The sequence below is a fragment of the Clavelina lepadiformis genome, chromosome 5 (genome assembly GCF_947623445.1).
Source record: "Clavelina lepadiformis chromosome 5, kaClaLepa1.1, whole genome shotgun sequence".
Classification (NCBI taxonomy): Eukaryota; Metazoa; Chordata; class Ascidiacea; order Aplousobranchia; family Clavelinidae; genus Clavelina; species Clavelina lepadiformis.
Genome location: NC_135244.1, coordinates 10210143 through 10236796, shown reverse-complemented (window position 1 = coordinate 10236796; position 26654 = coordinate 10210143). Strand labels below are relative to the sequence as shown.

At 35.4% G+C, this 26654-nt stretch overlaps 2 protein-coding genes across 3 annotated transcripts; both read left to right on the top strand.

Moving 5' to 3' along the window:
- The first annotated feature begins 7440 nt into the window (after window positions 1–7440).
- LOC143459678 (SH3 domain-binding glutamic acid-rich-like protein 3) lies at window positions 7441–16178 on the top strand. Its single transcript, XM_076956907.1, has 3 exons — window positions 7441–7600; window positions 9945–10112; window positions 15436–16178. Exons 1-3 carry the CDS (start codon window positions 7553–7555, stop codon window positions 15499–15501), a joined length of 282 nt encoding a protein of 93 aa, XP_076813022.1. The 5' UTR covers window positions 7441–7552; the 3' UTR covers window positions 15502–16178.
- A 5556-nt stretch (window positions 16179–21734) lies between these two features.
- LOC143459717 (uncharacterized) lies at window positions 21735–26299 on the top strand. 2 transcript variants are annotated; one of them, XM_076956964.1, is made up of 5 exons: window positions 21735–21871; window positions 23478–24196; window positions 24394–24575; window positions 24797–24871; window positions 25611–26299. In XM_076956964.1, exons 2-5 carry the CDS (start codon window positions 23509–23511, stop codon window positions 25680–25682), a joined length of 1017 nt encoding a protein of 338 aa, XP_076813079.1. In that variant the 5' UTR covers window positions 21735–21871; window positions 23478–23508; the 3' UTR covers window positions 25683–26299. The 2 variants fall into 2 exon arrangements, with proteins under 2 accessions (XP_076813079.1, XP_076813078.1); XM_076956963.1 differs by lacking the exon at window positions 21735–21871 and having other exon boundaries at window positions 21946–24196.
- The last annotated feature ends 355 nt before the right edge of the window (window positions 26300–26654 follow it).

The window sequence follows — 26654 nt, the reverse complement described above, 5'->3', positions numbered from 1 at the left end:
TGTTGATCGGCTTCAACAACAAAAGCCAACTGGCAACCTGCTTTTATTGTTGCTCTTCTACGATGATTATTGTTCCTTACTTTATAGTGACGTTTACTTTCCTTAACCCTAAGTGAACCTTGCGGTCACCGAACTCCCTCAATGGATCAAAAAGTAGTTGTTTACTTTGCGGAAGATAGACGTGCCTTATGCAGGTGGGCGGAAGCGAAGGAAAGGATATACGTAGGTGTTTTTTTGACGTAAATTGCACTTTGCACTCGCTTATAGTTATAGGGTAGTGAAAGTTAAGGAAGAATCAGGAATTAGATTACTTAAAAAATTTGTTTGTCTAAAAGTTGATGAGTCAATAGGCGCAGGCAGAAAATAATTTTGCCCGAAAAATGAGAATTAACAGTTATTTTTTATATAGCAATGCTTCTGCTTCTGAATGTGTTTCACTTCCTTTAGTTTAGGCAGCCTCAATTATCACGTATGCTAATGCTTTAACTTCTCGCTTTGTATTCATTACCGTACATTACGGTAATTAAAAGCACATTTTGGCAATGCATTACGCAATTTAATTCGGAGATAATTAATTTATAATAAGCACTTTCAACACGAAAATCGTTTATAGCTTAACCCTATTTACAGTTTACACTAGGTTTGGCTTCTCCCGCACACAGTCACAGCAAAACGTGGCGTATAGCTGCATTGTTTGCTGTAGAAACTTTAAATTTGGTGACTTTTCCTAAAAATGTTCAGCTATCTGTCCATTTTTGTTTTATAAAGTTGGATTTTGTAATTTTTGAAACATCGTCATATTTTCATAATTTTGCTCTCTCTCCGCATTGAAGCGCATCGTTATCGTTTACTTATTTACGCACCACTAACTAGAGTCTAGTTACTAGACTAACTATTCTCTTGTCTTCTCTTCTCGCGGTCACTTGGTTTTCCGCACAGCGGGGGCGCGGCGTAACAAGAAAAACTTCTAGAAATGTATCACTTATAGAAATACATAATATACATTATAAATGCTCTTTCTTTAGTTTTACTATTATGATGTCTACAGGAAGCCAGATGTTTTTGCTACTAACCTGTAAAAATCCGATCAGTCTACGACGCATAGTTTTCGAGTAATCAACGATTGAAAATTTATGTGCAGTGTCGGCCACACAAAGTTAAAATGGTAACATCGCCAGCCCGATTTGAATAGGGTTAATCTTTGTATAGCTGACAAAACCTTTAATTTAACTTCGAAAAACTCAATGTCCTTCAAATTATATATATTGTATTAAACGTTAATGCATATAGACCTATAGGCCTATACTTGCACGTAAAATTCGTTGAAATTATTGCTTACGTTGTACATATGCAAAAATCTAAAATTTTAACAAGCAAGAACAGTGTTTATGTAAAAAAACTTCAAAATGATATAACACTGATTTTGAAACTGTCCATATAATTTGATATAAACCCATGATCATGCCTACACGAATCAAGACACCTGGTTGCAAACAGCTCTGTTAATCTTATTACATCGAAATATAGTCTAAACCAGGGATGTCCAACCTCTTATTATACTGGGCCGCATTGTCACTTGAAATAATTCAATGGGCCGCAGAAAATATTAAGTTTCAAGAAAAATCGATGAAATTAACTACTTTAGCAATATCAGTCATCAAAGTATTCGGAGTGAAAATGACTAGCGGGCCGCACAAAAATCTCAGGCGGGCCGCAATGTAGCCCGCGGGCCGCAGGTTGGACATCCCTGGTCTAAACCATGTCGGCTAATAAAAATCTTAACCACACAATTGCGACAATTTTTAAAATTTATTTTATACTATTCTATAGAGCCTATACATATAACTTACATCACATCTAACTACAGCATGACCAAAACCTTCAAAATTTTCCAAATATATCAGAATATTGCAAACATTTTATTTTTACCATGCCAGCTTATGTGTAGCAGGATTATTTTTTCCAAATATACAGTAACTCAGTGGCCATTGAAGATTTTGTTTCATGGTTCATTATACATCAGGTTACAAGTTTCACATCGCGACACGTCCAAAATGCTGTAGGCCTGTGACTACATAAAACAACAAATTACGTATAGTTATACTTCAAATACAGCCGCCCTAACACATATACTGCATTCGTGAGTTGTAAGGTGTTTCGAATACTACCACCGTTTTTGTGTAAATTGTTGCAGCAAAGTATTTTTCATAAGAACTATGACGTATGTTACCTGTTACTTTGAAATGAGGGACAACCGCTTCGACACGAAAAGCTAATTAAACCAAAGAAGAGTTGCCAAAGATTACATATATATTAAGTATATAGTTAGCAATTATCGCCAAAATGTATCGCAAATTTGTCTCTAATTATGGTGGCAACGATTACAATATTACAGTGTGACGTTAACACAAGTGACGTATGGCATTTTACTTAAATGTATGTGTATAGGTGCGGATGTACGATAATTGTAGCGTAGTGTTTACACCGCATTCGGACTGAATACGCCGTCCCACGTAGATGACTAGCTGCAGGTGTTGCTTATCCTCGGCAAAGATACATCATAGGTGCACATGTGCTACTGGAGCGTTTGTGTCCCTACGGTAATTGCTCAATTAACTCAATTTAACTTATACTCAGGAGTCAAGGTAAAGTTGAACTGAAAGCAGCTCATGCGCTTGACAAAAAAAACCGTGACCAAATGAATGAAAGCTGAATAAAAATGCAGTCGCAATATAAAACATTGAGATATAACTGTATAGCGACAAATAACAGACATTATACACAATAAAAAAATATATTGTAAGCCATGTGAAGAATACTGCGTAACTGCCACATCACTTCCAGCCAGATGAGGTTTGCAGAAAAGCGCAGACCGAAATCGAGAAATTACTAATGTACCTTAAATGATTTCTTCAAGTTCTTAACTCCGGTGCGGCGTGTGTGTCGCTCGCACGAAAGAAAGTTTCTCTGGCAAGTTCTTCGTCCAAAAACGGGTCATAATCCGGTAAAGCAGCTTGAGTTGATATCCGGCAAGCAGTTGCAAAAAGATAAAAACATCTAACTTAGGATATGAAAATTCTTTTAACTTCCCGACATTTTTTAAACTTATTTCAGCTTATTGTCACTCTTGTTCCAAGCTTTTAATATACATTTACAGCTTATTGACTATTTTTTTCCATCCAGTTGGGAATAAAGACTTTTTTGCAACGTGTCGTTGATAAATAACACTTTTGATCTTACTCGGCAAAAAGCTTTTAAATTTAACAAATTATGGTGTATGTTATCTTGAATCACCAAGAAGCTTAGATAAATAAATATACAGCTTGAACTGGGAGCTGAGACGTCAGAGACTCAATAAAACTGTAAAATCTTAGAATAAATATACAGTACAAGTTTCACCTTCGCGATTTTCTATCAAATAATTTACACGGGGAATAACTTTTTAACAACGTAAGAGCCTTTATAAGGCAAGTGAAACTTTCTTGTTTCATCTTTTCGAAGAGCCTTGACTCGCCACAGGACTGCATCACCTTCTTTATACGGATCGACAAACGCCTTTTTGTCGTAATGTTTCTTCATTTGCAACCTACGTTGTCCCAACCTTGATTGAACTGCTTGGTTAACTAATTTCATTCAGTCTTGAAGATGAAGAATTTCTTCACATTTTGGGGTGAAAATTGGGGCCTTACTTACAAGATCTGCCGGTAACCTAAGATTCCTTCCAGTGAGCAAGTAATGAGGAGAAACTCCAGTGTCCTCGTGAACACTTGAAGTGTAAGTAGCGCTAACCGAGGAGAGCACATCGTCCCAAGAGATTGGGTCAACCTGACCATAATTTTTTTAATTGGCAACTATGGTTTGATTGCTTTTTTCTACAGCACCGTTTCCCATTACGTGATACGGGCTGGTTCTTGTCTTTTTGCAGCCCATTAAGCGTGAGAGCTCTTGAAAAGAATACTTTCAAAATTGCTGTCCTGGTCGGAGTGAATTGTTTCTGGGACACCATGTATCGTCACCCAACGATGGTAAAAAAAATAAGCAGTATCTTTGGCAGTTTGGAATTTCATTGGCCAACACTGCATGTAGGCTATTTTGTGTAGATGTCACATAGCCTACGACATGAATGTAATGATTACCGTTTCGCGTTTCGGGTAGACCAATTAATACGTCGATTTCAACTTTCTGCGTAGGTGTATTCTCCTCTGATGGAACTAATGGGGCACGAACAATCTGCCTTGGTACTTTTCTTAAATCGCACAAGCAACACTCTTTGCAGTATGTTTCGACATCTTCGTAGCAAATGGCCGGAAAAAACGCTCCTTTAGCCTGACAAACGTTCTTATGACGCCGATGTGTCCACCTCCGTGAATGAAATCGTGAACAGACTTCAACGCATCATTCTTCATTGTTGAGAGCACCAGTAACTATAAATCTCTTTCATAGAATTCTCCATTCTACGATATAGCACACCATTATGTACAAAAATTTCACCAAAAATATTCCAATAGTGACGCACAGCTTTACAGTGGTTTTTGACTTTTTTCAATGCTGGTCGACGTTCCAGGCTCATTCACTGAAACAGTCTTTGCAACACAGGATCTTTTGGCTGCGCCTTAATAGTGTTTTCGGTTGACCATCCAGATGCTTCTAAAAATCCGTCTAACACACCTGGTATTTTTGGCGGCATTTGTACTTTCATAGCTACTGTCAGTTTGAAACGGAATCAAGGCATCTAATTGCTCTGCTCTTGTAGTATCATCTGAACAGGGTCTACAGCTAAGCGACTGAGGCATAATAATCGGCCGCAAGGGAAAACTCACAGAGCACAAACAAGTGTAACGCTTGCTTGAACCAAAATAATTTTGTAAGCCTATTGAAAAATCAAAACAAAAGCACTGCTGGTACTTAATATTTTTAACTTTTATACTATCCTAGAATAGGATCCGAAATTCTACATCCGGAATAAATTATTCTAGATTATTCTAGAATAGCCAAGTATTCTGTATTTTACATCCCTAATCACAACACATGCACTTATAAAGCACGTCAATATTAGTTAAATGAATGGGAGGAATAACAAATCTTTTAGCACTATGAGGAATCTTTTATGTGTGAAACCTTTGCGGCCCGGCTGAAAATCGTCCACGAACTGGTTTTTACTGCTTGCTGTTTTAGAATACCGGTACGAAGAATGCCATCTTGGACAACCATACTAAACCAAGATAGAACAACACGTAAACCTATTAAACATTAATATGAAATTTGAGCTTTAGTTGTAGCAAATTTTAAAAAGTATGTATAAAATACTCTAGAATCACTTAACTAAATGCACGGTTTCAAAAAACTTTCAATTTAATTTTCCTTTCCAGGCGGTCCAAGCGATCCAGGCGATCCTGTATGTACTGTATTGGATGCATCCGCCTCACTAATGTGTGAATTGCAGACAGTTAGGGGCTTTTGTACGCATTAAGCGTCTATTGGCAAAGACACCTGTGACGGATGATGTAGCGTTGGTTTTTAACATGGAATGTCTGAAGCTAGGGATGGGCCGAGTACTCTATCCAGTATTAGTCCATTTGCGTAACTTTTCAGTTTGAGTTTGATTCGTTTGAGTATTACTCCAATGCTCATTGTTACCATTGTGAGTTGATTCTACTAGGACCGTAATTAATGAGCAAAATTGCTTGCAAAGCCCAATTTTTGGCTTTCTGCCGTTACTCAACAGTCCTTGCAGTTCATCACCAAGGTTACCGCGTCACACAAAGCCAAAGTCTGTAACTTTAAGTTATATTAATATTAGCTTTAGTGGTAATAACTTTTAAAGTAAAATGCTACCTGCGTAAAACAAAACTGTACTTTTTGTACAAATCCTATATTTAACATAATAAAAACTTGGGGTTTTATTGTTTTTTCAACATTTTCTTAATTTTGGATAAATATTAATTAACCCTTTCACAAACGACTACCGGTACGTGCTCGATGTAAGTAGTGCAATAGGCCTAGTTACTATACTTCATTCCACCTATTTTTACTGGGCCTATATGATACATTTTACTCCATAACACGTATTTAATGCTTTAAACAGGCCTGCAAGTTAAGAATAGCCTAGACCCTTTCCGAGTTACTGTCAGGGTGGCAAGATTTTTTTGATTGCCTAGCCCAGTGCTTTTCAACCTTTTTGAGAACCATCCGCACATTTTTTTTCGCAAAAATTTCATCCGCACTTTAAACCAACCGAAAATTATTACACAAAAGAAAATGAAGAGACTTAACACTTTTTCATTCAAATGAAGAGACTTAACAACTTTTATCAATGACTCGGTTGCTGCTGAATGTTTCTGGCAATTTCAGACCAGTTAGGCACAACTTCTTGAATAATTCCAAGTCAGAAAAAGTAAAAAATATGCACAATTTTCATCTGCACTCATCCGCACCGCGTTTGTCATCCGCACTGCAATTTTTTTCAACCGCACAAGTGCGTACCGTCCCACAGGTTGAAAAGCACTGGCCTAGCCTATATTTAACAATTAAAATTGACAATTCACTTTGATTCTTTTTTAACTTGCAAGCATTCTGGGCATCGGATTGTAATCACTTCGCTCAGGTAAGTAGCTTATGAATTCCTTCATGTAATAAAGTAAAAATCTTGAAAATATATTGTCTAGTTCTTACTTCACAGCGGTTTTAATCCTGCACACTGGACTTGTTCGGTATGACGTCTGGATACGTGGTCAGCAAAGCATGCGACGTAAAATGCGTAAGAAATTGAGTGTTATCTGTGGCGGGTTACATAGGATAATTTTGTTTGGCAGGTGAAGCAACTAGAAGTAAATACAAACCGAATTGTTGCATCCAAACATGCCGCAGATACCACGCAAACTCTTACGCTTTTTATGTTGCGTCCAATGCTGACCACGTAACGTGACTTCGTATCGAACAAGTCCAGTGCGTAGGATTCAAAGCGCTGTAAAGTAAGAACGAGGCAACATATTTTCAAATTTTCTTCTTTATTGTGCAAAGGAATTCATATGCTTACATACCTGAGCAAAATTTTTTCAATGTGATGCCCAAAACGCTTGTAATTTAAAAAAGAATCAAAAATTGAAGAACCATTGAAGCCATAAAAAATACTGCAATCACATCGCAGTTTAGTTTGCCATAGGTAATTTTGTTTTGTTGGAATAACAAAAATAAATTGCAAGTAAAGGCCAGTAAGCCCTATATATTGACTATTGATCAATGTTCCCTCTAAGCTGTGCGCGTACGCAAATGCGAACTGCTGACATGGTATCCGCGCACAGAAAGTCTGTGCTGTGCACAAGAAAAACATCTAACCTGAATTGAAAATAAAATAAATGCATAATAATGGCCACAATGCGCACGTCTGATGTTGCTCACAGTGGTCCAAGAGACCGCTCAGGGAGTTAGTGTGTTTGCTCAAACTCGTGAAAAATTAGAGGGAACATTGCTATTGATAACGTTTTTTCTCAGGTTTGAAATTTTTGAATGTAATAATTCTAGACTCATTTGTATTGTTTACAACTTGAAGAACATGTCAGGACTTAAGCTGTATATGGCATCTGTAACTGGCAATGTTGAGGTATATTATCAACTAATGAACTGTATATATAGCCTAAAGCATGGGTGTCAAGCTTTTTAAAAAATTGAATTTTTTTGGGCAAATGTCATCTTGTCCTAAATATTATGAAGATGGTAGTGAAAAACGAAACGCGATATGTGGCATAATGTCATAATGACCTGTCATCATAATGTATGGCGAATGTTGAAATTATTTCGCTGAATATGCATTAGTATCGTTTTACATCTAACGAAACAAAAAAAGTTTCTGTATCTAAAAAACTGTTACGGTTGTAGACGTTTGGGACGTCTCTTACTGAAATGTGTTATCGTGTTCTTATTGAAACTTGCAGTGTGTGTCATGCAGTGTATATTTAGTTATAGCAAACATATTTTACCGAAACTATATACATTCGTCCCTTGTAGAATGAAAGCAACACACAATGCACCTGCTATTCGTTCTTTAATCGTTTTATTTCAACAACTTTTTAATTTTGAGCCATAGTCCAAATTCAACTAAACCCACTTTAATAGGAACAATGTCACATGATACATCACTGGTTAAATGATGTATGTAAAAATGACTTTTTGATCACTTGCATAACATATTTGATTGGATCTATTCTCCTTCAGATATTTTTGTTGTTGGAACGCCAAGCTGATTACTGAAATGTTGATACAAAAGTTGATTGGATTACGTTTTTTCTGCAGACATGGCGTAGTAACACTGTTCATTACATATTTTTCTTCATTCGGACTGGTACAAATTGAATATCAGAGTCATTCAATTCTGTTGCATGTATTTAGCAATGTATGAATACTGTCAACATTAATAATTATATAATCTGCATCATTGGCGCCAGCTTAACGAAATAACTGGTTGTGCGGCGTGATGTCATCACGTTCCGTTTGACGTCACGTAAGGAACTTACCTCATGTGCAAAGCAGAGCATGTCAAGTTTTGTAGTTAAGCAATTGCCAAAGTTACTCTTAATTTTCCATTCAAACAACATAAAAACGTAATGGTAAGATGTTTCACATTGTGTGGAGAATTGGTACAACAATATTTTTTTGAAGAGAAATATGACTATCCAATCAAAGCAAACTTTGTATGCATTAACGCTTATTAGAACGTACATTGTTGACAACTGAAAACACTTAACGTAATTAAAACATTTTCATTCGGGCACCTAACACATCAATGGTAAATGACCCTATCTACGAGAACAGATCGAGCGAATACATGCCTTGCAAAATAGGACTAATTATTGCTTTCACAAAATAAAAGCGAAGGAAACAAACCACCTTCCTCACGCAGAATACGTTTCAAGTTGCAGGGTTCAAATAACGACACGCAGTATGTTGTAGTCGATGGGTCTACCGTGTCAAGGAGCGTGTAGGTGCAATTGTAGTATTTCATGGCATAATTTTTAACCCACAATTAAAAGTGTCCGTTAATGATCATAGAATTTATTACATTCCAGACTTCCAAAAATGCACGAATTTTTTGAAGTATGAATAGTTTATGCTTAAACAGATCTTTACTACAAAGCGATTTCCAGAAATAAAGCTTAGTACTTACATTGACACATTAAGAAACCAGTTAGAGATTACTAAAAATTTAATTTAGAGAAACTTTGAGCGTTTTAATGCATCTTACGATTTTAAAAATGATAACATCTTGCCAAAGTCCGGGTGTGTCGTGCACTCCAGTTACCTGGCACTCAATATTAAAACTCGCAAAAATTAGTTGGCAGTGAAACCGTTAAGAGATGAATGATTTAATTGTACAGTTGTTCGCCTAAACACATCGTATTAAAATTAATTTTTGAAAAAGTTCAACTTTGTTTGTATATGTTCAGTGCGATTATTAGATCTATCGACTTTCGTGAAGAAAATAACAAGGTGCTTTGATGTTTATAAATTAGGAAAGAGCGCATTTTGCTTGCTTAGGAAAAGCCTTTACTCATCATTCAAGTGGCAAAAATTATCACCTATGATTGTTAAGTATAAACACTCGAAAATAATTTGTCTTGCCACTTAAAAAAGATGACAGCTATAACTATAGGGTGCATTAATTTGTTTGAAGAATTCAGAAATATCTTCATAAAACATTTAAATCATTGCGAGATAGAGACAACAAGATACTTTTTTCATAGTCAAAAAAAGTTATAACCTCAATAAAACTTGACTTTTGCAGTTGGTATATTGATATTAATAAGCTTTCTACAGATAAAGAAATTCCATTATATTTTCCCAGCAGAAAGTATTTTTGCAGTGGTAAATGTTACAAATATTTTTGCTGAAAATTGCACACAACGTGGATAATTCTTGTTAACAATCCAACCTTTTTACATATATTGCAGATAAAAAAGAAACAACAAAAGATTCTTATGACTTTAGAAGGGAAGAAATTTCCATTTGAGCAAATTGATATTACATCTGACTCTGCCAAAAAAGATGAAATGCGTGAGATAGCGGGAGATCCTAAAGCTCTTCCCCCACAACTAGCAAATGGCAAAGATTATTTAGGGGTATAAATATGAAAATAATTTAATAGATTGTAGTCCGCAATTCTATATTAAGGCATGTTAAAAATATTTTGCTTGCGCAAGATCAGACTATCAGAGTTCCTGCAGGTTTCCGGTTTATATACAATTTAAACACATTTTCTTACAGGGCTAAAAATAGTGTTGCCTCACAACTTCTTTGCAATAATATAAAGTATAGTCAGTGTAACTTACATATTGCAACAGATCTTAAAGTTAAGCTTAAATTATTTTTGCTCTGCGTGAAAGTGGTTGTACAAGCTCTGCAAGTGTCTGCGTTGTCACGTGGTAAACTTTTTTCAAGATGATTTCAGTCAACACATCCGTAAACTTTAGCTGTTGCAGTCCTCATGCATTGGCCAAAAAGGTTGGTCGTGATCGATGCAAAGAACTTCTTACAATGTTTTTCAGTTAATTTTGCTTCGTGTTAGAAATGACATTGGGCCAAGATAGGTCGGGTGTTGAAATCATAAAAAACCTCACTCACGTGCACTGGATCTGGATTAAGTGCCTGTCAAAATTCCACTAAATCAATTTGCGGCTGCAAAGGGTGTATTAATGTTAGTTGAAATGTGTTTAAAATTCATTTTATCACAATAAACAAACAGCTTTTCCTTTATAGTTTTTACAGGCAATGTCGATTTCTTGACTATTTAGCACAACGTGCTCGTTTTTGCGAGCAACACTCATTTACCAATACCAAGTGCATTCGCGAGTGCGCTTACATATTTTCAGTCTTCTGCTCGCACTCGTTTATTTAGCACAAAATACGCTGTGAATGCTCCGTGCAGCTTAAAAATCCTAAACGTTTTGATCGCTTAGAGACTAATTGTACTTTTCAGGTGAGGGTGGTGTAAAAAGCAAAGCCAGTCATCTAGCTGCAACGGGCTGTACACCTCTAGTACCCATAGGCTGCATTGTAGAGCACGTTGTTGATAGACTGAATTCTTTTCAAGTGGTCACAAGAGACAACCACAACAGCCCAAGATAAAACAGATTTAAGCCAGCTTTTTAGGCTTAGGATATCCTTAAGCTATGAAAATTATAATAAAATTAAATACTTATCGTATATGTCAACACATATCTAATAAACGTGTTTGTATATAGGATGTCTATTCTTTAATAACGTAAATAAAAAATAAAAATAAACAAATTCCAATAAAAATAAAATAATTCCAATAAGACGTCCTTGAAGTAGGATAAACCACTATCGCATCAGCTAGTAATCTGCATGTGCTGCAGTTAAAAATCTCAAACTTGTTAATGTTAAAATGACAACTTACAAATAGAAACAAGTTCTGCATTACAACATACCAATGCAATTGTTTATTGCAAATTTCCAGAAAAGACAAAAATAGTTTTTACGGCTATGAGTGTAAGCACACTCATTTCTTTTCTTGTAAAGGCAAGCGCGCTTATATATTTATTCAAGAACGTGAACTCATGGAACTGGCGCCTGTTTTTTCTTTGACAAGCGAAAGTGTAAGCGCTGCTCTTTTTAAGCAATCATTGCCAACCTATGCTATTTAGTGAAAATAGCACTATATTGAAGGCCAATTTGTTTTAACTACTGTATTTACCGGCGTATCAGCCCCCTTTTCTTGACAAAAGTATTGGGACAAAAAGGAGATATACACTTGACCTTAAACCTGGCTAAAAAAGTAAGTCTTATTCGTCACAATTCCCTTCATGTGACGAACCGTGCATACGTCATCACCTTTAAAACAACAAATTTAGGAAATTTACACATTGTTTTTCAGGTCTGTTTGATGTGTTGAATGGTCCAAAACAGTTCGCAATCGAGTCGGTCATGCTTTAACAAAACTGAAGCGCTTTACAATCTGTGCGTGATTCTCGAACACAATTGTGGTCAGAATGGTGTAAAATGTACGGCTTGTAATGTTTTGACAAAAATTTCCTCCTCAAATTGAACCTAGCGACAAATTTCATAAAACAAGATATCGGTAGTCAAAATAAAAACTATTCTGCTACGTGATTGTATTAGATAAGTGACACAGAGATGGAAAGACTCGAGTCAGGTTTGATTTGACTTGGTTTATGTTTTAGTCTTTAAAAGACTTGACTTGTCTTGTGTCAGCGAGAACATTTCGGTTGACTTGAATCAAGTCACAAGACAAATTATTTCAAATTGTTATAGAATCGGTTTTTATATTTATGAAAGAGTTTATTCAAAAATCACTACGCATTGCGTTCTATTTAATGTGCAAACATGCCAGAAATGGATGAAATCATATTTTATGCTTATATTTACGCTACGAGTATTCAGAAAGCCGTTTATTATATCGACCTAAAACAAAAAATAAATCGTAAATAATGACTTGCTTGTGACTTGGCATGTGGACTTGACTTGATAAACTTTACTGACCTGACTTGAATTGGGAATGTAAGTAAAATGACCCGACTTGACTTGAACTTGCGCTGTTAGTGACTTGACTTGTGTCACGACCACTAAGACTTGTTTTTTTTTTCACTAACGTGACACATTTGGCCATTTGTATTAAAAGAAGATCTGGAGTTAGATTTTGATTCGTATTGAAGTTGGCCTGCCAGCTACTAGTTTATAATTCTTCCACCTAATTTTGATTCAAGTTTCAGACAATACTGCAATCGTGCTAGCGTAGTACCCATTGTTTCTTCAGTTATTATTATGCTGTAACATGTGTCACATATTTCAGGTATGTTTACCATACAATATTCTACCGGTTAGCGTATTCATCTGCTAGGCATGCCAAAAAGTAATGCTCAACCTTATACTGTCAAACCTGAGCTTAGCCTGCATATTTTCAAAGCTTATTGTTACTGCTGTATGGACTGTGCAGTCAATGCTAGGCCATGTCGTTGTCTTATGTCAGCTAAATATGTTTTGGATTATTATATATTAATGATTACCATTATTAATATTATTTTCTGAAGGAATACCGTTTTTCCAAGGCTTTCATAACATAACTCTAATTGCAGAACACGAACCAGGATCCATAATATCATGTAGCTAAGCTTTCAAGTATGAACCTGAATATTGTCTAGGTCAACCCAAACAAACCTCAAATCTCTTTATTAAAGCATCAGACAATAAAATTTTATCCACAATTTGCCAAATCTTGCTTATAAAAAAGTAATTGCTTTGTTTCAATATATAATTTTTCTACATGGCTATTAAGAAAGCAACATTATGTAAATGACCTTCATTGTGGGGAATGTTGGCGCTAATGTATCCTCGCCAGGATACTAGATCACCATTTTTCACCAAAGTTGATAAATTTATAGGTAATATTATATTTGAAAATGTGTTAGCCAACTTGGTTATACTCATAGCCAGCGAGACAAAAATAGCGGCCATGGTTACAAAATCGGTGCCACTTTTTTCATCAAGTAACAGGAGCTCTGTTAATTTAGTAGCAGCTACCCATCTCTGCAAACAGAAATATGTACATTTGCATATCACTCTGAACGTGACCGCTTGACTCATGTTTGCATTGCAAAAGATCTACACCCATCATTAAAATAAAACAAGCAAAAAATACATCGCTTTCCACATCCTTGTGTTGCCCAATCCTTCTTCTCGCCATACTTTCAAGATAAGATCACTGCACACATTCTCACTTTCATATCTGAACGTGTTTTTTCAGGTCATTGGTTTTAAGCCAATAACCTGTTTTGTGTTGGCTGTCTGAACTTTGTTGTGGCATGTCCCATCACTCCCATGCTGGCAAATTCAAACAGATTGTTATATCATCTAAGGTAGGGAGAGGCTTCGTCTTAGATCACATACATGTACATAAATTTTTTTAAGCTTCTGCCTATATAGGTCGGTATTATGCAGCTGAGAAGCGTATAAGTCCAAAAGCCTCTTGTGATGGTCCATGTTGACTAGGACAACTCACCATGCGTGGTTTTCGATTCCTAGCATAACTGAAGTTTAATTACTTTCCTTTCGATGTCTTTTAAAATATAAAATTTCTTTTTGTCTATAGGTTATATTCCAGCAAGCAGTTTATTTTTGTCCATGTACCTTGATAAAATACAAAAGACTTATAATATATAGTGGGCATGCTAAGCAATAAGTTAGTATATCGTACGTTCTGTATTTGATTAAAAGGTGCCCTAGTAGTCATACTTAATTGGGTATTGGCATAACTCTTGTATTCGTACAAAGGAAAGGAAGCCAAATCTGATTTGGTTAGTTGTGATCAGTAAAATTGTAATGTTAAGTTTAAAACAAGATTGGTCAACTGGTCAAAAACATTGTGTTAAGTGGCCGTGCTAGTTTTTTCAGCAACCTATTAACATTAATATTTTCATGCATGTTTTAAACCTTTTTGGCTTTGTCACTTTTTGCCTGTGCATGGGTGCATGATAAATGTGAGGCTATTAGTAAATAAGAACCTTTTCATCCCTTTCTCACAACAATGATAAGATAAGCCCAACTTATAAGTGTTTAATTGGGATCATAAACAAGAAAAAGATAAGGTACTAGTTCATACACATTTTTCATGACTTTGAAACCCAGTACATTTTGCAAAATTTTATTTATCGTTGTAAGTATATCAAATAGGCAATTGTTTTCAAAACGTTTCATTGAATGAAGTTGATGGTTAGGCCATAACCATATGCAATTTAAATTTTTGAAAACAAAAATATGAGGGGAGTTATGTGTCAGGTATACATCAAAAATATCATTTTGCATGTCAAGTATTGGCAGTTGGAAGATTATTAAAGATGCTGTTGGCTTAGATATAATCACCCAATAACCTCTACTATGTAGTCATTGCATATCTTTAGGATCTGCTGCTGTGAGTGCTAAAATGTTTCCCAAAAGAAATATGTAGAAATATATTAATTCATGGGCAGGAGACGAAAATATCTGTAGCATGTCAGTTTCCCAAAACTCAGAAAAACTGGAGTAAATGTCTTAATGTATGTACAACTCAAACAATATGAACGATGTAGCATTAGAATAGTCAGACAAAGCTGAATGTCATTCTCCATTTTTAATGAGAGCATACCTGTCAAGAACGTTTGGTATACCCCTGTACACAGTACCGGTAGCTGTTCATTACCATAAAGTTCCAAGAAAAATTTGACTTACTAGTAGCTAACAATTTCACCTACTGCTTTCTCCAAAAACATTTTTCGAATTTGGAAACATTTGAGTTCCGATGTGTCTCTATACCATATACAGTATATATAAGATAAACAAACCATTGATTTTATTTCATTTTTGTGTTTTCAAAATCTCTACTGTCTTGAATAATTTATTTTTAAATGCTAATGCCTAGTTATTTTTCAGGACTTTGCTGCATTTGATGAAGCTGTAGAAAATGAAACTCTGGAAGAATTTCTGAAGTTGAAGTAATTTGATATGCAAGCTTGTAATAAATCTTTTCATGTATACGGTTTTGCTTTTGATTATTTAAGTACTTTATTTTATCTGAACAAGTAGTGTTGCCACACTGGTGATGTTTTAATTTAAGAATTTTATTTGTATTATGGGTTTTTCAATCAACAGCTTAAATTGCCAAAAGAACTTTAACGTGTTTTTGCATTGTCTTTTCATTGTGTTGACAGCAATCTCACTTTAATAGCAAAGGAATTGTGCCAGTTGTAAAGCTCAGATTAGCTCACAAATGAAAAATAAAAACAACTCAAATCAACCCACCTGACTGTTTTTAAAACCTTTGTTGATGTGCAGTATTAGTTTGTTGGTTAATTGTAAAAAACTTCGAATTTTGCAGTGGTTGTCTTAATTTTTTCTTTAATGTGAACGTTTCATGCCTGCAATAATGTTACCAAACGTGGGATTGTTCTCTCATACATAGCAAGATTGGCTTAAGTTAGAATCAATTTGAATAATTTGATACCGTTTAAAACAACATATGTTTAGTTGGTTCTAACTGTTGTATTCAGTCTATTTTTGCTGCCGTAATGGTGTTGAACTTTTTGTCGTCTCCAAGAAAGTCATCTGTTCTATATGAGATATTTTATAGCGTTTGAAGAAACGTATTCTAAGATGCAATAAAACATGTAATCGGCTATGTGATATGGTTTTAGAAAAGAAAAACTCGTGTGGATTTGAACTTCATTTTGGTATATTTGAGTCCAGTTTACAGTTTGTCGTTTTAAACAATGAATATTCCATCCCGAACATCAAAACTTTTTACCCCTAAATTTACACATATTCAACTCATTGTCTGGTCAGGAAATGCCGTATACACATATACAGCAAGAAAGAGAAGGCCCCCATACTGGATTCACAGCATTGGGGAAATGAGAAGTTAAGGTTGTGCCATCGACGCGAATGAGTTTGGGGTAGACAATTGCTTTCCACAGAAATACTCACATGGGCGGGTTTAACTTTTGTTGCACTGAAAATTTTTAACTTTGTTGTCAATGATTATCAACTTGTTTATGCCAAATGACACCAATGGCATAACATATGGGGCTTGCATCTCACATTGGACGGTCATTTTTTACTGAGACCACAAAATTTTAACAACGTTATTATAATCTTTCAGTAAACCCCCTAAAAACACAACAGCAAATCGACAACGTTATTTAAAGCTAATTATGGTTTGCTTTACTCTATCAGCATTGATCTTAAATTTAGAGGCTTCAGGTCTTACTATTCTTCTTGTGAAAATAGAGCTTGCATATGAGATTGATATCCAAAGAGTTGTCAATGATTTTGCTTTTCAAAAAGTTAAAAATAAATCTGTAACATCGATTTTCAGTTAATTTTGTTTTCTTTCTCCTGTGTGTGTATGGGAGAAGCCACAAGTCGATTAAAACAACAAGCATTTTTTATTCCTTCTCGTTCATCTCATTTTGTTGTTTAAGACTTTCATACGAAAATTTAGGATAAACATGTTATACGACGTTTCAAAATTGTGCAATAGAATCCGCCGTAGCTATTATACGTAGGCCTATAAATTTCAAAACACTTTTTATTTCGAGGCGTTCTAAAGCGATGATTTAGGCCTATAGGAAAAGTTCGGGTAAGTTGAATCATTTTCCACTTAAATACATGTAACTTTCTTTTAAGTTGAAAATCACACCACGGACATGGAGAGCTTTACTCTAACTTCTTGACTGTTTTCGGTTAGATAATGGGGGTGCAATTAAAGTTTCAAAGGAATAAAAATTGTTAATGAGTTGAGTCAACAAACCCGACAGTGAGAACAAATTAACTCGCCATATGGAGTAGCTGACTTATTCAACACATAAGTAAAATTTTTGTACCACATGCGGTTATTTGTGCAGTTTTTTTTTAAAGGAAACAAAGAATTAGCTTAAGATCTTTAGGTTGTAAGGCGTAAATACTTAGTCGCAGAAGTGACAGATTAAACCAATTTTTTCGTCTGTACAATCAAGATGCGCCTAGTTGGAGCATCCACTATAGTCCACGTCGAGAAACTTTTCTTGCCGGGCAGGAAAAGTTGCAACCGTGTCCATTGCACGCACACTGAATCCATTTATCTTTGACCTTCTATTACCTGTTATCCATGTGTCTTGGCACATATATTCACTGAGACAACTAGCTTGTTGGCTCTTTTAATGAAAAATTGCCCATAATCAACTTTTTAGTTCAATTTAATGCTACGGAATTTTTTTGAGATAACAAGCATTCTTCATCTCACAACTTGCAAAAAATATCTGTTACTATTTCATCGGAAAAATCGTGCGTTCAAAGCTCTTTTTCACAGTTTTTTGTTTACTTGACGTAACTGTTATAACATAGGAAACTAAATCTTCCTTCCATTATAAATCTAATTTCAATTAAATCCTAATTAACTAAAATAAACTTTTCGAAAACCCATTCTCCTAACGGTTAGGAGAATGGGTTTGCAAAGCTTTAACCTGACCGCTTTTTGACACCTTCCATTCGGTTGTTATGTTTAGTTTTAATATTTGATGTCACCATATGCAACATTTTCTTATTTTCAGTGTTAACTCATCTGAAACTTGGTAAACGCTGCATCGTAGCACCGCTAGGGAGCGCTAAATAACGTCAATAACGATAAGCGGTTGGCTCAACTTTATAATACTGTACAGTGGCGATGTAGGAAAACTGATCAAGTGATTTCATACTTATGATTCATAATGGATAAGAAGAAACTTACTTTAGAAAATAACATAAACGATATCTAAATTTGCAAATAATAGAAATAGTAGAGCAACCACATTGGGCTAAGCATCAGCAAACAAGACAAATTTAATGTTTGAAATTCAGTGTTGTAATGACTCGAGTCACTGACTTGAATCAAATCACATTTTTCTATGACTTGACTTGATACTATAGTCAAATGCACAAATTTCCTTGATTTAACTCTATCGAGTCTAAGTTCACGTGACAACATCTGTGAAGGCAAAAATGTTTTAGCTAACAAAAACAAGTATTTTTCTAACAAATTACACTTTTCTAAAAGGAAGTAGACCTATCAACCAGACTTATTTTGACATGCTGTTGTGGTAACCAGTTTAACGTCATTCAAAGTAGCCTACAACGTCAGAATTAAAGTTTAAAAGTGTAAAGCTTTTGATTTGATTTGATTTGATTTAAGTCGCATTTTAAAAAGATTCGACTTGACTGGAGTCACAACTCGAACTGACGGAACTTTATTGGTGTTAGAAAAAAATTACCTGGTTACAACCTTCGTTTGAATGACATAACCAGTTAACGACGACGAGTAAAATCTGAATCAAATTTTAGTATAATGATAGTGCCATAGTGGGCAGCGTACTTACAATGCACACCCTTTTCGCGAATTAATGCCATTACACCAAAAATATCGTTGCAAAAAACGAAAGTGAACAAATATACTTAACAAATAAATTTTACGATATGTTGCAATAGCCTGTACTGACTTGAGGTAAACTCCTCAACAGTACTGACCAAATTGTGATAATTTTGGAAATTCGATAATATTGTTGGTATTGCCACAGGGCATTAATTTAAGGTAAAAAATTATTATTTTGTTACCTATTTTATTTCAAATATTTGGAATACTAACCGGTTAACCACAAGCTTTGCAGTAAAGACTTTTGCGGTATTTTTCCATTGCACTCATTGTTTTGTAAGAAACCTTTTGCAAGAGACTGTGAAAGTCTCTTTTAAAAGCTAAGTAACTCTTAAAGTATTGTGCCCACTAATAATTTAAACTTTTGTCGTAACTTTTACTATTGGTTGGTTTTTGTGCTGATTTTAAAGACGATATAGCCTACATAAACTGTATGACCATGTTGAAAACTTTGCAGTAAACTCTGACTTTGGTGTTACCCCTATAATTAAAAATAGCAAATTCGACCTCTGCTCAGTGACTGAATTTTGGTTTGAAACAACTTCATGTCTTGATAAATTATTAAATTCTGCATATAATAAACTTTTAGGCTAATAACTTGTAAAATTTGTGCACTACCTGAGAAAGGTAAAGTTCACTTAGCAGGAAGTAGAATAACCAACACCTCTCTCGGTAACATAAAAGCTGGTTACAACGGGCAGTGCATACAAACCACTAAATCCTGTTTTGCCTGTATATTCCTGTTGGTATGTTCTGCCTTTTTATTTTATACTCAAGTTTATACGTTTTAGCCACCATCAACTTTGAATACTGTGCGTCTGTGTTACCTTGACGTCATATTCTTAGCTGGTTGATAGCTATTTGGCGATCGATAACGTCTTGTGATTAAAACCTTGTTTGTGGGGTAGCGCACTGCAATAGCTGGTGATGTGTGATTACTTTAGAGACATAATTTTATGTGTAAAAGAATGTGCTTGTATCTAGAAGTGTTTAAAATAGAAAACGGAAGATAAACATTAGCCGTGAGTTAATCAAGAAAAAGTGGTAAACATTTTCAATAATAGATAGCCATAAAAATTTGAAAGAGATGGCAGAGAAAAGCCATTGCATTACATATCGTGCATATCATTGCAGAAACTATGCGTGATGCATAGTTTGTAGTCTGGTTGTTTATTCAAGAACAACTCTTTTAGCTGCAGTAAATCTATTTCATACTGCTGTTTCAAATATATAACTGCATGAGGTTTAAGCTAGCTAATATTTGTATTATCTACCAGTGTTTGGCGTTTAAAAGTTGGGTTTCAACCTTATCCTGGTATATATAATATGCAATAAGCGGCGTAAAATAAAAACAAAGGTTTATTTATCTTTATCCATATTACATTTAAAACGAAGCACAAGGTGTCCAAAATATTGCATTAACTTATTAAAACTTATCTGTTAGGATTAAATTTCGGTTTTTGCAGTAGGCTATTATTTTTGTTTTTTGATTTTTCCTGTGTGTATAATGTATATAGGTGTAATTTACTCGGGCTGCATCCGTGTGTATTTACTGGAACAGCTTTACACATTGACATTCCATAACGATTGTAAACATATCATGGCCTTCATCTTCATGGTCATCATGTAGAAAAATGCACATGAAAGTTCCCAAGAGTGCGTCGTGAGAAATAGGATAAGTTATCGAGAACATCTGTCCTTGAATGAAAAATCGGTAATCTAGAGGCAATAAAATTTAATCAAGTCATACTTTCTCTCACCACATCATCTCAGTCAATCATAATGGACAGCATTGACAACGCATCGCTCAATCAATCGGGCATATGTTTGACGTCTTTATCGTGTTGCTTCTTCAGCACGAAAGTGTGAATACAAGCGTAATCGCTGAAGCGTAAACGGTCACAATGTCAAACATTTAACAGGGGAGTCTAAAATGCCCCTGATGTTTTAATCAAGCAAATTACATAGATTGTTTGCAATTACGGTTGAGTTATTTTTTAATTCGAACACTTGATCAAGCTAAAGCAAGCTATCGTTTTTCTTAAATCTAATTCCCGAAATGTTCGGACTGTTAATTGTTCTCTTGAGTATAAACGCCCGTTAATTTAAGTCTAATCACTACACTGCGTTTTAACGAAAAGCTTATTTACTAAATAATTTTATTTTCGTAACTTTTATTTTAAACGGAAAGTTGAATTTACAAATTTGGTTTGAAATTATAGATCTTATAACTTTTTATTTTATTGAAATCTATTGTTACATGATTAGTAGGCTTGCTCTAATCGCTTTGTAGCTAAATTAGTGGTCCAACTTGTTCTTTAGTCACACTACATTTGTCGACAGACTTCCTGGCACGAGCGATAATGAGCCTTTAATACGAAATCCAGAAGCACCGCAACTTGTATTTAATGACTTGTCATTACACACAAATTGATATATTACATGATGTTTCTTGTCAGCAAGTTTGCGTTAAGCTGCTTAATCAGGGATATGAATCGAAATAATTTATGACATATCTTCAAACAACAGAGGTGATGACAATTAGTCAAGTTCAGTTTATTAGTCAGTTTCAAGATATGAGTAGTTACGGAAAAGACTTGATGTAGAATGCCTAACCGACAAACACGCGGCTATTAGTATACATTGCTTTTTATTTTCTATCGTTATGTAGATTGATCTTTGGTCGCAGTGGTTTTGAATAATGTTTACCACAAACAAAATATTTGGAAAAGAAAAAAGAAAAGGTGTTTTCCAAGTGCTGTACCTTGAAATCTAGTTTTTGACGATGAAATAAAATTCTAGAATATGATTTGAAGGGCGGCCATATGAATTTCATCAAAGGAATAACATCAACACGGAAACAAAATGATTGGAGTAAGACCGTCAAGGAACTGAATAAGACTAAGTCCTTGCATGTACAGTATTTGGGTAAGTATGGAAAAAGTACGATAACTTTCTGCTTTGATAGAGTTATTTAGGCCATTTGAACTTATTCCGATGATGATATAACGATACTGTACTTGGTATAAAAATGCGTCCTCCAGTCAGTCAACTACTTAGCAAATTATTAAATTTCAAACTTTATTAAGAATCGTTACTTGGCAAAACAGTCCCGCTTCCTTGGTTGCTTCAAACGTTTCACATCAGACGGACGAAAAAAGATGTGAGTAAATTTCGTGAGAAGTATCGTGTATGTGAGAGCATGACCTTAAGGGGCAGCGGCACACACGGGCATCATTATGGCCATGGCATTGTTGATAGCGAGTCGTCGAAAAATAGAGGCACGAGCGCGATCCCATAGGAATCACTTGACTTCGAAGTGATCGCTTTATAAGAAGACGAAAGAGATTGCAGGTTGATTCAGATTAGATTTTCGAAGGGGCCATATATGATCTAAAATAAATTTATTTTATGGCAATTCTATTATAGTGGACTGTAACGAAACAGATGCGTGACCATCTAAGAGCGAAGAACATACTTTACGTAAATGACTAGGTAATGTACTTGGACTAAATCTATATTGTCTTGTGTTCAGACAGATTATAAAAAGTTGTTTTAAGAATGTTTCACTTGGAATAGATATTTTGAATGGGATTTTATTCAACATTGTATTGTAAACATCGGCGAGAAAAACTCGTATTTGTTTTGTTGTTTTCTGTTTGTATTTGTATGTTTTGTTCAAAAACTCTTCTATTTTTAAAACTTTTGTCTTACTTCCTATAGAATAAAGAGGAAAAAACACTTTAGTTTTTTTTTGCAACTGCATAATTAATTTTTCATAAAAGTATTTCGATAGTTAGTTTTAATTGTTATTATAAAAGTGCAGAAAAAAGTGATCTTTAGAAAACCGTTTGCTGTATTATAGCGCATCTACTTCATGTTTGCTTTTTTGCTAACTGTCTGACAAGTTTGACGTTAACGGCACGATATATTTGTGAGCAATATTTCAGTCACGCGTAGACTCAAAAGTAGATAAATGTTATAGAGAACGGCATCGTTAAGCAACGACTGTTCGCGTTATCACCAAAAGCTGAGAAAGATTTAGAAGCTATGCTTCTTTGGTCTGGGTTCTCATCTAGAAGTAAATCAGTTACATACAAATGCGCATATTTATCTTAGCGGCTTGAAAGTTCAAAAAGCCTTTGTGCCTTCACCCAGAAAGGTGTCGATAGCTTTGATAGTGGAAGGTATCATATAAATGTAAAATACTTTAACAAATCTCTGATCACCTGCAAGGCATAGCTTCACAGGTTACACATTTGGGTAAGGTCATAAAAGTGATCGCAATTTACTGTAAGAACAAAATAAGTGACAGAATACGCACAGGCAGAAAATCAACAACAGATAAAACTATATGCGCTAATTTATGTGTTCCATTTAGTCAAAGTTTAAGTAACGTTGGTATTAACGTGATAATTTAGCTCACCTTTGTAGCTTACACGTATTTAAACCACGGATTTTATATTCCAATATATTTTTGTATTTTGTTGTTTTTAAGTATAAACAAAATTTCTTTGTACAACATGGCTGTTAGCACATTGGAAAACACAAACAGGAACAAACAAATGTCTCCTCGACAAAGTAAGACTATCTATGCTGACAAGCGAATAACACCCTTTTCTATTGACGACATTCTGTCTAAATCCGAAGTTCGTGATTGGGAACACTGCAAAGACGATAGAACCAACTGCGATAGTAATGACTTTGCTCCAGAAAACCTGAAATTTTCTGAAGACATGAACGGCAAATTACGTTTGTGGACCCAAGAAAATTATTTGAAATGGTTGGAAAATTTACACAGGCTCTACTCGACGACTACTTTGAAGCCATTTTGGTTTCCCGACTATCGGCCACGAACAGAACTATTCGGCCGCCATTTAGACACTCTGCGCTGGTGTTGTCCTAAACGACCCCACGATGATCTGGCGGCACATAAAGCGTTTATCGGCCAAGAACAACGTGCGCCATTAGATCGCAGGAGCAGCTGGGAAGGTAGAGGTTGTTTGAAACGAAGAAGAAGTCCATCGGCGGCACAATCTGATTGCTCGGAGTCTGAAAATAAATTCAAGGCAAAGAAGGTCTTGGAAAACCGTTTAAAAAATGGTGAAACCGAACGTAGAAGCTGGTCAAGTTCAGATAGCGAAGATGGGCTTAATGCACTACCAATCGGGTCTAATGAATCCGATAGAAAGGACTCACCCTTGAGCGCACTAGAAAGACTAACTTGTTCTACTTTCAAAGGAATGGAAGAAAGTGAGTATACAGTTGTGTGTAGTTGGTGTCGTAAAACGACTAAAAAGCGTACAGTGTCCCACGAACCACGATGCTATAATTAAGCACGTTGCGCGTTTTGTTCATTACGTTTTTAGTTACTATTAACAAGTCGGTTAACATTTTATGGACAGCAATGTCGCTAAAAGACAACGCTATTAATGTCTTGTATTTGGCAGAACAACACGATTTACATGCGGTCGCTGCTGGTCGAGAAGTCAGAGCAAAGCGACGTAAATGTCGAACTGCTTTCACTGCTTTCCAATTGTCTGTGCTTGAGCAAAGGTTTGCCTGTCACAAGTACCTAACTCCAGCCGATCGAGATCAAATAGCACACGTACTTGGACTTTCCGCCCCGCAGGTACGTTTTTAGCAGTTACAACATATATCAAATTTGTAATCAAGCTGAAACTTTTTTACAGTATTATATCTTCCTAAACTTAGAGCATATGGATATTCGGTCGACAGGTCTGATGTGTTGACATAAAAAATACAACAGTCGGTGTACTGATTCGTTAAAATGGTGCTAGTTTTAATCTAATTTGCTGTAAAATTGTAAAGCTGTAAAATGTTTCTTTGCAGGTGATCACGTGGTTTCAAAATCGTAGAGCAAAACTAAAGCGCGATGTGGAAGAAATGCGAAACGATATTAAAACGGTTTGTTTTACACTCATTTGTAAGCTTTTTGGTTGCTTAGAGGACGTCTAAAAATAGATTGCTTCAAATCCTGTATATTGATGAAATCTATCATTTGATTTCGATGCTGAATTTTTACGAGAATTTTAACTAAATTCTCAAAACAAATTTTTGTATACTATGAACAAAAAAAAACAAACTGAAGCAAAGCGCGTTTTCGATAAAAAAAAGTAGATCAACACAAAACCTATGACTTTAAAGTGCTACTGATTTATTTCGCTGTTAAACGTTTTAATATCGTAAATGTAACATTAACAAGCACATGTGTGCGATTCTTTTATTTAAACAATGCCCCCGTGCAGGCTACTATTATGTGCATAATATTTATATACGCCAGGCGAACTATGAGCGCGATATGCGCACTAGGTGGACGCATATTCTGTACACACGCGCAGCAGTTGCGTACTTTTCTGGTACCATGTACATTATTTAATTGCCGCGTTTGGTAATGTAAAGGCAGTAGTAGAAGTAAAGAATTATATGATTATAGTATCGAAAAGGTAAGCTATGCTGCACATTTTTGTGCAAAACCCAGCATTTGCGTGCTGGCATAATGCTCTATCGTAGCTCAAATAATTCTTGTTAAAATGTAAAGAGAAAGCAACGACAGCAGATTTGAGTAATGTATCTTACGCTAAATGTTGCTTATTATTTAAAAAATCAAATAATTTGAAATATACATACGGTTTTTTGACAACAGGTGCAGAAATGGGAGGAAAAGTCTCAAGAAATTTCTTCACCAAAAAAAGAAGAGCAGGAAAACAAAAAATAACAGGATATGTCTTACTACGCCCGTTTTTCAAATTTTTTATGCAAGATATAGTGCTTGATTATTCTCGATGAGAGATCCAGGTATTTTTCCATGGAATTATAAAGCATAAAATTGGCACGTAAAAGGCAGGAGAGCGTGACAAGCTTTAGTGTCAATACAGAAAGTCAAGGATAAATCACGCCTTTATAAAACCGATGTAAACAAGGATACGTGATAAATTGTTGAATATCAATTCAGCCGTTTTTGAATTTAGTTAACATATCCGAATGTGTGAGCAACCTTTCACTGAAGCGAAAAAGTAGGCTCTGACAGACTTAAAGTCGATTTGCTACTTGGAAATTAATTTGCAGGTACAGTCAGCTGAATTGGACAGGGATAATGTCATTTTAACTTCAACAATTTGTTTTATTTATTTTTGTTATAGGTAGTTGCCGATTGATATGGTATATAGTCATGATATAATAAAATGTGTTTTACACAATGATTTTAAGCAATGTAATTGTTTAATGCAGTTATAATATTAGTTTGTGCTTTTCTGTGTTCTTACTGTCCTATTTCTTCAAAAGGAGGCCGCGATTGTTGTATATGTGAGATATTTACGCCATTACAATTTCTTCACAATATCTTTCGACAAAGCGTTTCGCAGGTCAGGCAGCAACTTTAATCGGATTCATGTTAACAAGGCACACTTATAAGGAGGTATACTGCGCATCTTGAAGAAGGCCACCCAAGCCGATAACTACCGTGGGTAAGGAGATGATCCCAAGGCCATCCTAAACCCCAATTAACATACCCGTCAAGAGAAAGGGTAGGGCTATTATCCGGCTGAGGCATCACGTCTTGATCGCATTTTGTACGCTTATTTGCGTAAAAAGAAATGCAAGCTAAGAAGCGACTGTAAAATCGTGGCTCGTCATTTATGATCCATATGGACCCAATGGGGCCACCCACACTTACCGGGATAGCTTTAAA